The 13,952-nt window shown below is 42.9% G+C and overlaps 1 protein-coding gene across 1 annotated transcript; it reads right to left on the bottom strand.

Annotated features, from left to right (window-relative positions):
• Positions 1–1,077: 1,077 nt before the first annotated feature.
• On the bottom strand, positions 1,078–12,324 carry LOC134651913 (glutamate receptor ionotropic, NMDA 2B). Its single transcript, XM_063507021.1, has 15 exons — positions 11,938–12,324; positions 11,715–11,854; positions 11,389–11,604; positions 10,813–11,050; positions 10,085–10,398; positions 9,678–9,922; positions 8,963–9,164; positions 8,502–8,825; positions 7,685–7,962; positions 7,502–7,604; positions 6,048–6,196; positions 5,289–5,509; positions 5,098–5,198; positions 2,087–2,310; positions 1,078–1,381 (listed from the first exon to the last, which is right to left on the bottom strand). The coding sequence occupies exons 1-15, from the start codon at positions 12,308–12,310 to the stop codon at positions 1,345–1,347; spliced, it is 3,165 nt and encodes a 1,054-aa protein (XP_063363091.1). The 5' UTR covers positions 12,311–12,324; the 3' UTR covers positions 1,078–1,344.
• Between the last annotated feature and the right edge of the window lie 1,628 nt (positions 12,325–13,952).

Raw genomic sequence — 13,952 nt, 5'->3', positions numbered from 1 at the left:
ACGCGAGTCCACCGCTTACACTCGCGTTCGGCTTGTCATTCGGTTATAAACCTTATGCCGTGCCGTTAGTGTTTAAATTATGTTAGCTCGACGAGCTTGCGAGCCACGAGACGAGCCGCGAGCCCACCGCTTACACTCGCGTCTCGTGGCGCGGCTCGCGGCTCGTCTCGTGGCTCGCGCGAGAGTTTAAACTGGCTATTAGAAGCTAGAGTTGGAGTTTGGAATTGGAGCTATGCTATATGCTATAGCTGGTCAACCAAATCTTGTCAGTAAAAAAAGGCGCGAATTTAAAATTTTCTATGGGACAATATCTCTTCGCGCCTACATTTTTCAAATTTGCCGCCTTATTCTACTGTCAAGATCTGGTTGACCAAGTATATATACCACTATATCTGTGTATGGTGAGTATAGTATTCTTGATCTTGAGTAGAGTATTGTATAATGGTATGGTGGCTTGTAGATAAAAAACAAACCTCGAGACACGGAGGCCTATTTTTTTTATAATGGGGTGGTACTGGGCCTTTGAGTGCCGCATCGACCAACCATTGATCTATTGTGACGGCCCTTTAAAGATCATTACTAATGCCCGTTGCATCCAGAAAATTACAGATTCTTTGGGCCGTAACGTTCTGTACCTCATAGGGTTGCAATACGTGCCGCCCTAACTATAGGTATAGGTACTTCTTTTTGACATTAGCGGTCCACAGGAACAGAGAATGTGCATCAATTGCAGTCTCCTCTGACTCCTGGCAGACCCTGCATGTCGCATCTTGTTTCTTGCCAATTTGAAACATGTGTTTGTTCAACTTACAGTGTCTAAGTCAGTATTCTAGTCACCGCGCAGGTTTTGTGCCTTTTGAGCCCTAGAAGCTCCTTACCAATTTTTCCTGTTGAACCCTTTGATTAGAGCTTTCGAGTGTTCTTGTCCTTTAGCTTGGCCTAAGGCCTCCTACTAACGATCGAGCGCTTTTTCAACGCGCGTTGAAAAAGCGCTCGTGAGAATGAGGCCTAAAGGCACACACGTCCTTATCTTGTCCCTATAGAACCGGTACACATAGGGAATGCAAAACAAAATAATATTGTCCAAAAAATATATTTTATTGTTAGTAGACAACACGAGGGCGCGCGCCCGGAGCCCAGCCCGCACCGCGCGCGCGTCCCACAACAACGCTTCGCTATCTACGTCCAGCTCTCTGTTTTAATAATTGGAATAATTTATTTAATAATTACAACGTTTTTTTTATCTGTCCGTATTTTTAACATTAGGTATAACTAACTTCGTCTTGTATAACTTGGTGTAAGAACAGCCTTCAGGAATTGAAATAGGGTGGCGCAATAAGCGCCTCACAGCACTGTTTCCATTTCGACTCGCGTCCGCTCTCTGGAACAAGATTTTTTTTTACTTAAATATAATCATGTTAATGTTACATAGGCATATTATATCCACACTTGCCAACGGGCCCGACGTCGGGCCTGATGATCGGCCCGAGCAAGATTATCGTTCTAGATCGGCGCATGTTATAGGCGAATTAGACTCTCGCGCGAGCCACGAGACGAGCCGCGAGTCGCGCCACGAGACGCGAGTGTAAGCGCTGGGCTCGCGGCTCGTCTCGTGGCTCGCAAGCTCGTCGAGCTAATATAATTTAAACACTAACGGCACGGCATAAGGTTTATAACCGAATGACAAGCCGAACGCGAGTGTAAGCGGTGGACTCGCGTCTCGTGGCGCGGCTCGCGGCTCGTCTCGTGGCTCGCGCGAGAGTCTAATCCGCGTATTACATACATTCGAACTGAATCATCGACACCGAGGATTGACGATCCAGATCGAACGTGTATGTCAGGTGCGTGTACTACTACCTACTATACAATAGTAGATCGTCACTCGATAGGTACTCCAAAATCCATTATACTATATACCCTCGATCTGGACTGTCAATCCTCTGTATCGGCGGCACAGACCGAGTGTGTATTAGCATGGCTCAGTAGTATCCGCTATACAGATCTGGCGAACCAACAATTATAAGCAGAGAGCCAACCTCTGTTTCGCCGAGCCAATAAACATTGTGATTCAAAAAAGTTAACTTACTTAGCGCGCAAGTCGCCGCAGGACAGCGGGCGGTCGAGATCGGGCAGCAAGTCTGCGGGCGCGCGCAGCGTGCGCGGACGCGTGGCGTCCGTGGCGGCGCCCAGCAGCTCGGCCGCGCTGGCCAGCCGTCGCGGCGGCGGCGCCAGCCCGTGGGCCGCGAGCGCTGCCGCCAGCTGGCGTGCCCGCGCCATTGCCGCGTCGCGCTCGTGCCGCGCTCGCCAAATCTGCGTAATTTAAAGAGTACCTAACATATTATAGGTAGGTAAGGGTTACATCTACCCGAATGCCGGACACTTTCAACTGAATAGGCGAAGTATATTAAATTCAATCAGCAGTAGGGCACTCCCACAGATTAAACGAATTAAATAAAATTGCCGTATTATCAGAGGCGTATTTACAAATTTGGCGCCCCGGGCCATTTTGATTTGCCGCCCCCCTTCATCAGTGACGATATAGTATTTTATGCAACCGTTGTTTAAGAGAGGTCAAAAAATGGCGTATGGCGTGAGTAACAATTTGAGGCGAAGCCGAAAATTGTTAATAAAGGCGCCCCGAGTATTTTTTGACTCAGTTAAACAACGTTGCATACAATACTTTTTCTACGACCAAGCACTTACTTTGAAATAAAATTGTAAATTTAACAAATATTTTTAATTCAAGAAGTAGCAAAAATGGAGGGTACGGGCGGGAAAAGAATGAATGAATGAATGAAATTAAAAAAAACATGTCTGTGGTTCACTTATTTGTCAGAGGTGACATTTAAAATAAGGTTGGCAACACTGTATTTCATTCAATATTTTTTAAGTGGTCATTACACGAAGTATCGTAAAATCCCCAAAAAGATACTGCGTGTATGCACAAATTCTTTTTTGGGGAATAGACTAAAGACATGTCTTGACAACTATAAGGTAGGGTTTTAAAGGTGTGTTAGGTGTGTGCACGACCCTTTAAATGACAAATAAAAGTACGGGAGTAGAAAAAAGTATTTTCACCTCAGCAGCTCGAACAAGGGTACTTTGCTTCTTAAAAACTGAGCAAAATGCGATTTTGCTCACTGAGTGAGACAAAATGACGTTCAAGTGGCTTTATAGTCAAATGTCATTTCAACATGCGGGGTTAAATACAAGTTCGAAATACTTGGGTTCTATTATCTCTGTCCCATTCACACTGTTAGCAAAAAGAAACAGACAAAAAAATGTTAAAACCACATTCAACGGTATATTCACGGTTTATAATAGACCCCCGAAAAACTTCAGACCGCATCGTTTCAAACCACGTACGAGTATGAATTCTTAATAACTAATTAATAAAAATAAAGTTTAAGATTTGATAAAAACTAATAAAATACTATATTTTAGGTATTGTACAATTCTCTGTTCCCCTCCAAGCTGTAGCTAGTCAAAGAGACCTGGGTATCACTATTTCACATAATTTGAAATGGGACACGCATATAACCAAAATCACCAAGAGAGCAAATTCTATGCTGTATATTTATGATCCGGAAAGCATTCCATGTAATTACTAAGGACCTATTTATCTACATATATAAACGTGAAAGACCTGACTGACTGACTGACTTAAATCAACGCACATCCCAAACCGCTGGGACTAGAAAGTCCAAATTTGGCAAGTAGGTTCCTTATAAGGTCTAAGGGTCCACTAAGAAAGGATTTTTCAAAATTCATCCCCTAAAGGGGTGAAATGGGGGTCCAATTAAAAAAACTCTCCTGCGCGTGCGAAGCTGCGGGCAAAAACTAGTTATTCTAACTAAAAGTTATAAGTCATACCTTCGTCCTTTACTTGAGTATGCTTTTCAGATATGGTCCCCCTACTTTAAAAAGGACATCACATTGCTGGAGAAAGTTCAGCGAAGAGCAACCAAAATGGTTATTTCATTGAAAGACAAGCCATACGAAGAACGGCTTCAGGAATTAGGTCTTACAACATTGGAGGACCGAAGGAAGCGAGGCGATCTTATCGAGACATACAAAATCTTGTCTGGACACTACAATGTTCCTAATATTATAGACCTATACACATCAAGCCAGAATGTAAGGTTAAGAGGACACTCCAAAAAACTTGTCAAACCTCCGTGTGCTAGTAATCCTAGAAAACACTTCTTACCGAATCGTGTGGTAAATGTGTGGAACTCTCTACCAGAAACTGTTGTTAGTGCACCATTGGTCAACACTTTCAAAAATAGACTGGATACACATTTTAGAACTTTAAAAAGTGCAAAATAAAATAAAATACAAGTGCTTCGATATACACGCATCAGCTCCAAGAGCTGCTAGTGTATCAAATAAAATAATAATAAAAAAATTAAAATAATGAACTCAAAAAATACACAGATCATCACGCAAAATTAATTATTTTACTTTTAAGAATTTCTACCATACTAATACCATACTAATACTTCTTGAACGAAAATGTTGCTTAATTTAGGTACTTGTTGGTAGATATTTTAAGCAATTGGTGGGGTTTGAAGCGTTCGTTTGTTTATTAATTTAAATGTCAATTAATATAAAATATGATAAAAAATATTGCTAAGTTTGATTATAAAAGGCGCCCAGAAAAAGCCGCGAGGGGGCGGCTTCGCCGCCCCCCCGAGGCCTGCCGCCCCGGGCCATGGCCCCCTTGGCCCTAGGGTAAATACGCCCCTGCGTATTATTATACAATGCACAAATCGATTGGAGTTTATAGACGGGTAAAATATACCTAAGTAGAGCCTGTTCGGAGAAGAAGAAGGGTCGGGAGAAGAGTCGTGGAATGTATTGGGCTCCATACATTCCACGACTCTTCTCTTTCCGCACAGACTACTCTATCACCCGAAAAACACATAGTTGGTAAACGCCTTTAAAATTATTACAGAACATCCAATTTACCTAAGATGTCTTCAAGCTAATTACCTATGCATCTGATTTGTTATCATATTTTATTGAAGTTGATTGGTGATACGTTACACAATTCTCTCAACTCAACGTCCTCATGCAACTGGCACATTAACTGACCTGTGCTGCACAGACAGCAGATCGGCAGTGGCCACGTCCTCGCATTCCGAAACCTTGCGCTGCCGCCTCCACCACGGCGCCGTGAAACGACAGGGATTGTCCTGTGAAGAAAACGGATTTCATAAACCTATGGACATTAAAGGCATGTACGACCATCAGCAGCAGGAACGCGGATAGGAACTGTTACTTACCCATCGACAAGGACACAAGAGCGCAACAAGGGCCCACGGTGGAGGCGGCGAGGTGGCCACGCATGTAGCGGAAGTACACGTGCTCGAGCAGCAGCAGCAGCACCGCCAGCAGGATGCCGGCCATCAGCAGCAGGAACGCCGACAGGAACTGCTCCAGCGCGAGCGGGTCCGACGACTTGTGCTCCTGCTTGTTAGGCGTGCATGTGCCGGTCATCCAGTATCTGAACAATATATTGTTGTGTGTGTCACATATTGACTAAGGAGCTAAGTAATGAAGTTTCATTCAGCGCTAATCACATATTGTGATGTGACGCCTCTACGCAGCATATTCGCTACGTACCGGGAGCCCAATTCAGATTTAACAAGTTATGATTTTGACACGACCTTGACGATCGAGTTGGTGATTGGCGCGCATCTAACGCACGAATTTTATTTCATTTAGCATGCTCCAATCAGCGTGAGCGATCAAAGCTAGTTCAAAACCATAACAATTTGTTAAATTTCAACCATAAGGTTCCGGGAATAACAGGCGTATTCCGATTTTAATAATAGGTGAAGAATCTAATTTAATTATTAACGTTATTAAAATCAGAATACGCCTGTAGGTTAGTTAGCCCAGGTTACAGATCAGACTGTTATGACAGTTTTAGAACAAGGAAGAGCGTTTATTATTCGTGGCAACATAAAAGAAGAAAACAACACGTACTTACCACAACTTAACATATATAATGGTTAAGGTTCAATCACTCATTTAATTACCTTCTTAATCTTTCAAGGTCTCCATTAGAACGCAAATCAAGTAACCTCTTGTTAAACATACTGAGATATTTTGAATTTCGTGCAAATGCTAGTCCGTAACCAGACATGGCATACCACGCGCCGACCGTCAATAATCGGCAGTCTTCATCCTGAAAAATATCAATTTTTTTTATATGTACCGACATCTATATCATTTTATATGTATCTTTATTTATGTGTTTTGTGTAGGTTTAGTAAAGAGAAGAAAGACTTTATACTTACTTAAGTGGTGCAATGCAATCACTAGCTAGTTCAAAATGACGGAAAAGAAAAATAAATCCTGGAGCGAATTCTTACTACCTATCCGTGCGACAATACATTCTTTGGACAATACCAAATCAAGTTTAAATTTTAAAATCTAGGAGATCGATTCTTATTTAGAAATTCGACCTTGACGATCGTCTTGGTGGTTGACGTACGTCTCACGCACGCGATCTATCGGTCATATCAAAACCACAAGAAATTGTTAAATCTGAATCGGGCTCTAGAGCACTATTCAGAATAATAAGGCCCCAGGTACACAATGGGCCATCGCCGGCCACTCCAAGGGACGCAGCCATGCGGTAGAATGGGATAGCAATATCACTTGCTCCCTCTAACGCATAAATGCGTCCCTTGGAGTGGCCGGCGATGGCCCATTGTATACTGGGGCCTTTAGTACTATTTGCAATACTATTTGTTACAATCATCGAACGTATCATATTTTTTTTATCAAAATCAACATTTCAACAAATTGTAAAATCTGATTACCTCCGTAATTTGAATAACGGATCGAATGTTGGAGCCGCTACGCGTGCTTCGAGAGGTTAGAGGCGCTACGCGTGCTAGGACGCTACGAAAGCTGTGTGTACCTATATCACGAGTTGCGACAGGCAGTTGGCTAGGAGTTCAGGGCCGCCTCCACAGTACATATAGCGTTAGTTGAATTTTTAGGGTTCCGTACCCAAAGGGTAAAAAACGGGACCCTATTACTAAGACTTCGCTGTCCGTCCGTCCGTCCGTCTGTCACCAGGCTGTACTTATCTCATGAATTGCGATAGCTAGACAGTTGAAATTTTCACAAATGATGTATCTCTGTTGCCGCTATAACAACAAATACTAAAAATAAAATAAAATAAATATTTAAGGGGGCTTCCATACAACAAACACGATTTTTTTGCTCTATTTTTTGTTGACGTTGCGGAACCCTCCGTGCGCGAGTCCGACTCGCACTTGGCCGGTTTTTTGTTTAAATTGCTGAGTAGTATCTGTGCCAAAGGTCCGCATAATACTACTAATACCCTAATTTTTTCAGCTAAGCAACATGGGGACTATTCGATTCAAAACTGGAAGAGGTCTACGATCCCTATACAAAAATTGTGTATGTTATAACTAAGTAGGTACATCCTTATACCAGCCGTAAAATAAAAACTCACTTGAGATACTAAATAATCCAGTACAGTGCCGTCATAAATAAAGGCATCTAGTTCTCCAGTGAGGACTCCTTGTACGCCTGCACCCACTGTGCTGCGATTAAACCTGAGAATAATAATCAAAATTGTTTTTAATGCCGTTGCTTTTAAATTTCACATTTCTATGTCTAACGCTAGCGAACTTACTGTGACATATATGAATGTGGCTCTGGGAAATATTTCGCTAGTGTAGCGTCCGTGTGAGACCACGGCACTGTCCCGAATTTGAGCGGAGGCCGTATCGTCAGGGGCCTTGAGATTCGGGGGTCGTCCAGCCCACTCAGTTCATGAAACTCTTCACGAGTTATCATGAACGCCGCCAAGTTGGCAGTGTATATGGCGAGAAACACTACGGCAAACATCGCCCACATATTTGTCATGAAGCGGGCTGTGAATCCACGCGGAGAATCCACATGGACAGAGGCCTGTTGAAGAAGAAAATATTGTAGGCATACGTCGGATATATGTATTACAATATTTTTCTGAAGTTTGTACCGACTTGGTATCTAAAGTGTCATTCAACATTCAATAGAACTTGCTTGAATTGTACTAACTACTTATGTAAACAAAAGTTACTAGTAAATTGACATTCAGTATCAGTTTTAGTATGGCGGTTTGTTTACATAGTTATTATCATGCCGCGATCAGAAAGGGATTAGAAATAACAGATTTCCATACACTTACGTCAAAATCAATATGGATTGACAGCTATCTCAATCCCTTTCTAATCGCGATTCAGTAATAGCAAGTTCTATTGAATGACACTTTACTGATATAATAAATTTAAAATTAAGTTTTTGTTACTGATTGATATGATATAATCGCTCGCGTTCATTGGTGCACGCAAAATGCACTACGAGTCGTGTCAAGGTCATATCATAACTATATCAAAATATTAATAAATTGAAATCTGAATATCGCTTGTCTTAAGAATACAAGAGATATTCAGATTTTTCATACTTGCCTGAAAAAGAACCGCCCAAACGATCCAATATGTTCGACATAGTGAAAAACGGTTCTGTGGCGCCCGATTTGAATCTTGTCCTGTGGAGCAATCAAATCCGCTCGGCGACAGCCATTCAAAGAAGAAAATGGAGAACGTAGCGGCTTGTATCGCGAAGGCTCCAACCAGCATCCAGGACGCCGTGTCAAACGGCTCTAGGAAGGCTGTGGGGGAGATGATGCCGGTTCTCTTTGCCACCACTATTGCCACTCCGGTCTCCATGAAGGGCACGCTGAAGTCTACCACGGCTTCTCGATCGGAGTTGATGATTAAAGATGTTAAGACCTGAAGAAAACTTAGTAGTTATCTTTCGGCAGAAAACTCTGTCACAAGGGCAATTGTGGTTAGAAGCAAATCAAGAAAATGTTTGGGGTTCATCTAAATCTGCTACAAAGATACATGAAAGTAAGAACTTGGATTACCATATCAGTTTTCTTGTTAACGAGATCCGCGATGAGCCCGTTCCACTTGCCGTGGTGCAGCGTGCCCCAGCGGCCGTCCTCGACCCGCGACAGTTCGTACGTGAACCCCAACTGCTCCGCTAACTGCTGCAGGAGATCGATGCAGAAACCGCTGCAGCATTGGTACAGCGAGCTGTTTCTGTGTGCGGTCCCTGCTTCCAGCCTATGTTAAAAAACTTCTTTAAGAGATGATTTGTCAAGCCCCCTCCACACATGTGCGCGAATCGCGGCGCGAACCCGCGAACGCGAGTGTGGAGTCGATGTTCACAGACAGCGAAATCGACTCCACACTCGCGTTCGCAGCTTCGCACGCGATTCACGCACATAGTCTGGAGGGGGCTTTAAATTATTAAACTGTTAAGGACGACTCGGCTAGTTAAAGACTCGGTTTGTACCGTGCCTTATATGAATGGTAGCGGTGGTCACCGTCGAACGCTGGATACCTCACTCTCAGACACCTAGTTTGACAGCCAGTTATACGGCCAATAGTGCATTGCATACACAAATTGCTATTGTGTTTACAGAATTTTTTACGTTATTCTATGGAAATAAGTTTGAAAAATAGTGAAAAGCGTACGTGTTCTGGGACCGGTTCACCCACCGCATCGTGCAGTGGATTGTACCGGGGATAGAGCGGTAGGTTAAAGTGTAACTAAATTAGGTAAATATGATATACCCTGCTACTTCAGCCTCCGGAGCAATTCTGCATATGACACCGCGATCCAAAATGCAGCGTCCGCTTATAGGGTCCGGCGGGGCGAGATTTATGTAAGGAGGCTCTTCTAAGAACGTGATCCTCATGTGAAACTTCTCCGGCACACCCTGCGGCGGCGTGTGTAAACCACCAGGCCAAACTATATCCTTAATGTCGAGACGCTCTTTTGGGTATGAATTCCACGTTCCAATTTCTTCCCAAACCAGCTGTTGAATTTAATAAAAGAGTGAGAAACACTATCTATATTACAATAATTTCTTAGCTTGCATTAAGATTCGGTAGAAATGAATATGTTGTTTGATCATTTCAAATATCGCGAACTATATTTTAGATATAATTGTTTAGAAAATAAACCAAAGTGCACATACCTGTTCACCTATAGCAGGTCTAAGATTCATGATCTTGAGTTCAGCCGCTCTCAGCTCCCCATCAGGCGTGAATTCTATGCTAGGTCTACTCGCTTCGCTTTCCACGCTTACGTTCTTCAGATGTTGGTAGAACCGCTCCCCGGTCGACCAGCGCGCTTCACTTGCGCCCGCGCCACTACAAGACAGTCTGGTACCCAGTGGGTGCCGGGCGTTTTCTGGCGCCAGTATATACGACTCAACGCCATATGCGAACACCTTCACCGCAGTAGCTATCTCTGCGATCAGCGATGAGCTGGATGTGTCGAAGTGTATACCTGAAGTGAAAGTTTTCATAAGAATCAATTATTTATTGCAAAGATGCAGATATTCACGATCGTCATAAAAATAACAACAGGATAGGGATACCTATCATTTTTACAAGAAGCCAACAATTTAAATTTTAAGCTATGATTCTAAAGCGGCATTATCAAAATAAAAATAAATAAATTAATTAATTAATTAAATGCATAAATATATGAAATAAATAAAATAAATAAATATATAGAATAAAATTGCACGCCGTACCTACCTAAGTTGGTAGAATGATTCTAGCAAATATATTACAATTACAAAAAAACTAGGTAGGTATATAGCATATAGTTGCACTTTTCAAACAAATTATATAAATTGCCGTGGTACATTTGTAACGTGTTGAATCAGAATGGTGAATATGTTGTACAGAAACTTACCTAGCATACCTACAGGAAACTTATTCGGCTGCTGCATTGAGCCGAGCACACTTTGCGTGACTATCCATACAAAGTTCTCGCTAGTGAGGTGGAGGTCGCCGGCAGTGGACAGGATGTCGGCGGCCTCCTCGCGCGTGGCGTACAGCAGCATCACGCGCGCCTCGCTAGTCACTAGCTCGTTGAGGTCTGTAGGCTTCTTGACCACTACGGCGTTTAATATTGTAAACTTGAAGCGGTCCTGAAAACAAGTAAATCCTCTCAGAGGGTAGATACTTATAATGGTTGGTTGTTTCGACATGGTGGTCTACGTCGCTGTACCTACTTTTACGTTGTGGATGACGATAGATAACAATAGGTATAAATTATTTAGAGATGATTTAGAGAGATGAAAGTTTATATACGAGAGAATGTGACTGAATACGAAAAGAAGGCTTTTTAGAAGAGGGCCTTAGTTTCAAACAGTGAACTGCGATGGACTTACGATTTTATTAGAATATATTTAAATGTCATTTTTAATTTAATTAGGTATGAAGAAGGTAATACATATAACTAATAAGTAAGTAAATAGGTACTTACTTGCAATGCAGTGACTCTCTCGCGGACGGCTTGAATAAAATCGTCATGCCCAGCAATAGCTGAGGTAACTACGCTGAATTGATGCCACTTGTATCGCTCTAATATTGATAACATGGCAGCAGTTTGATGTTCTATGGACGGGGCCAGTTGAAGACGCAGGGCCGCGTGAGACGCCCTTTTTTCTAGGCCGCTATTATCAGCATTCCACGCAATGACCTGCCACAAAAACACATATAAAAATTATTTTGAATCCTAATTCTATAAGTTCAATCTAATACAGTGAGAGTCACTACATAGATATGCAACCAAACAATAAAAAGCATTACCGGTATGCCAAGATATCCGGCGAGTTGTAGAAAATACTGTGCAGAGGCAGTAGAGCGCCCGTATTGTTCATGATTCATAAGATAAAGGATAGCAGACACGTTGACTGCTAGGAATTCTTTACATAGCGAGTCCAGGATAGCTGAAAGATGTGAAAATATAATGTTGAAACATGTCAAATAAGTTTACTCTATAAACTTGTTGATGCTTTGATACTACACTTACACATTGGACTAGGCGTAAGGCCTTGCATAGAAAGCGTAACGTTCAGGCGCACTTGCGAGAAGAGTTTCAGTTTGCGCGGTAACTTCGCGAGCGCAGCTTTCTCTGCCTTGGTGTAGTCTCGTGCGCCGAAGGCCTTGTGTGGCACGACCAGCGCGGCGGTGATGGATGAGGGCGCGCGGGGCGGGGGCGGCGCGGGGGACGTGCGCGGGCGCCGCGTGGCGTCGCCGATGCGGACGCCGCCGCCGCGCGCGCCGTCCCGGCCCCCGCCGCCCGCTGCGCCGCCGCCGATCTTGATGCCGCCGCCGCGCTCCGCCGCCGCCGCCGTGAGCGCACTCAGCGCCGCAAGCGCCATTACGAAGGTGTGCGCCTGCATCGCCGCTCTTGATGCTGAAATAAATAAATAATGTAAAATATTTGCAAATAAGGTAAAGGTACTAGTGCTCGACATGCTAATGCCCAATAGATGGCGCCCTGCTGTCACCTCTATTGACAATGACTTAAGTTTCAAGACGACATGTACTGGGACTGGGACCGTATCGAGCACCGTTCGTTTACCTTGAATGAATGTTCTGAAAAAATGTAGATGCAAACGGGATTTTCTACCCGCAACTCCGTTCGATCCATTAACATTTTTTGTGTGTATAGGGTTGGTCCAACCTAACTCCCGAATTGTCACTAGTACGGAACCTCAACTAATGGCATTGCTATATAAATCCTACTTAGTGGGTACCAACATAAGCAGTCCCCAAAGTCCCTGGTAAAGAGCGTAGTCCCATCTTAATGGCCGGCCACTCATAACCCCTCTGATATTCGGTAATATTAAAAAAGCGGCCAAGTGCGAGTCGGACTCGCCCATGAAGGGTTCCGTATTTATTTAGGGGATTTATGACGTATTAAAAAAAAAACTACTTACTAGATCTCGTTCAAATCAATTTTCGGTGGAAGTTTGCATGGTAATGTACATCATATATTTTTTTTAGTTTTATCATTCTCTTATTTTAGAAGTTACAGGAGTGGGGGGGGACACATTTTACCACTTTGGAAGTGTCTCTCGCGCAAACTATTCAGTTTAGAAAAAAATTATATTAGAAACCTCAATATCATTTTTGAAGACCTATCCATAGATACCCCACACGTATGGGTTTGACAAAAAAATTTTTTTGAGTTTCTGTTCTAAGTATGGGGAGCCCCCAAAATTTATTGTTTTTTTTTTTCTATTTTTGTGTGAAAATCTTAATGCGGTTCACAAAACACATCTACTTACCAAGTTTCAACAGTACTTATAGTTCTTATAGTTTGGGAAAAAAGTGGCTGTGAGTGCTGTGACATACGGACAGACAGACATGACGAATCCATAAGGGTGCCGTTTTTTGCCATTTGGCAACGGAACCCTAAAAATAAAACCCGTCCAAGTGCTAGTCGGACTTGCCCACCGAAGGGTACATAAATTTATTGTTTTCAGAATTTTCCCAGTAGGTAGGTACTTGTATTGTAAGACGATATTACTTACCATTCTTGCTCATAAATGGCTTTACAGCTTCAAGGGGCTAGCTGTAGACCTGAGTATACTATTATGGTTTTAAATTCAACTCGAATCCTCCACGCGTTCCGGAGATAAAGGGTCTTGACAGACAGACGGACGGACAACAAAGTGATCCTATAAGGGTTCCGTTTTTTCCTTTTGAGTACGTAAACATAAATCCACACTTTTCATATGATATCGTCCTTAAATCATACATATCAATGTATAACATAGCACTGCGAATCACGTTGAAGTCGTGTCATAACCATAACAAAATAAAACTTTAACAACGTATTAATTCAGAATCGACTTCTTTAACCCATTCAGCGCTAATCACGACATCACGACACGTTGTCGTTTTGCCTCTATGAAGTTATCGGCTACGTCGTAGCGCTACGACCGTAGCTCAGCAGCGGTTGACGGAAAATGTTGCTACGTGCTACGGCGTAGCACGCAGAGTGGCGCGCTATCCCATATTTGGATTGGACTTGTA

This window comes from Cydia amplana, chromosome 11 (genome assembly GCF_948474715.1).
Source record: "Cydia amplana chromosome 11, ilCydAmpl1.1, whole genome shotgun sequence".
In the NCBI taxonomy this organism is placed as follows: Eukaryota; Metazoa; Arthropoda; class Insecta; order Lepidoptera; family Tortricidae; genus Cydia; species Cydia amplana.
The sequence above is the reverse complement of the archived record's forward strand: the minus strand, read 5'-3'. Positions and strand labels throughout refer to the sequence as shown.

What these genes read in the sequence shown, in the direction of transcription:
- LOC134651913 (XM_063507021.1), bottom strand. Translation starts at nt 12,310, where the DNA reads ATGCAGGCGCACACCTTCGTAATGGCGCTTGCGGCGCTGAGTGCGCTC. An exon ending in GTTTCCTGTAGGTATGCTAG is followed by an intron (nt 10,399 to 10,812) that starts GTAAGTTTCTGT and finishes CTTTCACTTCAG; the next exon opens with GTATACACTTCGACACATCC. An exon ending in CTGCTGTCTGTGCAGCACAG is followed by an intron (nt 2,311 to 5,097) that starts GTCAGTTAATGT and finishes TAAATTACGCAG; the next exon opens with ATTTGGCGAGCGCGGCACGA.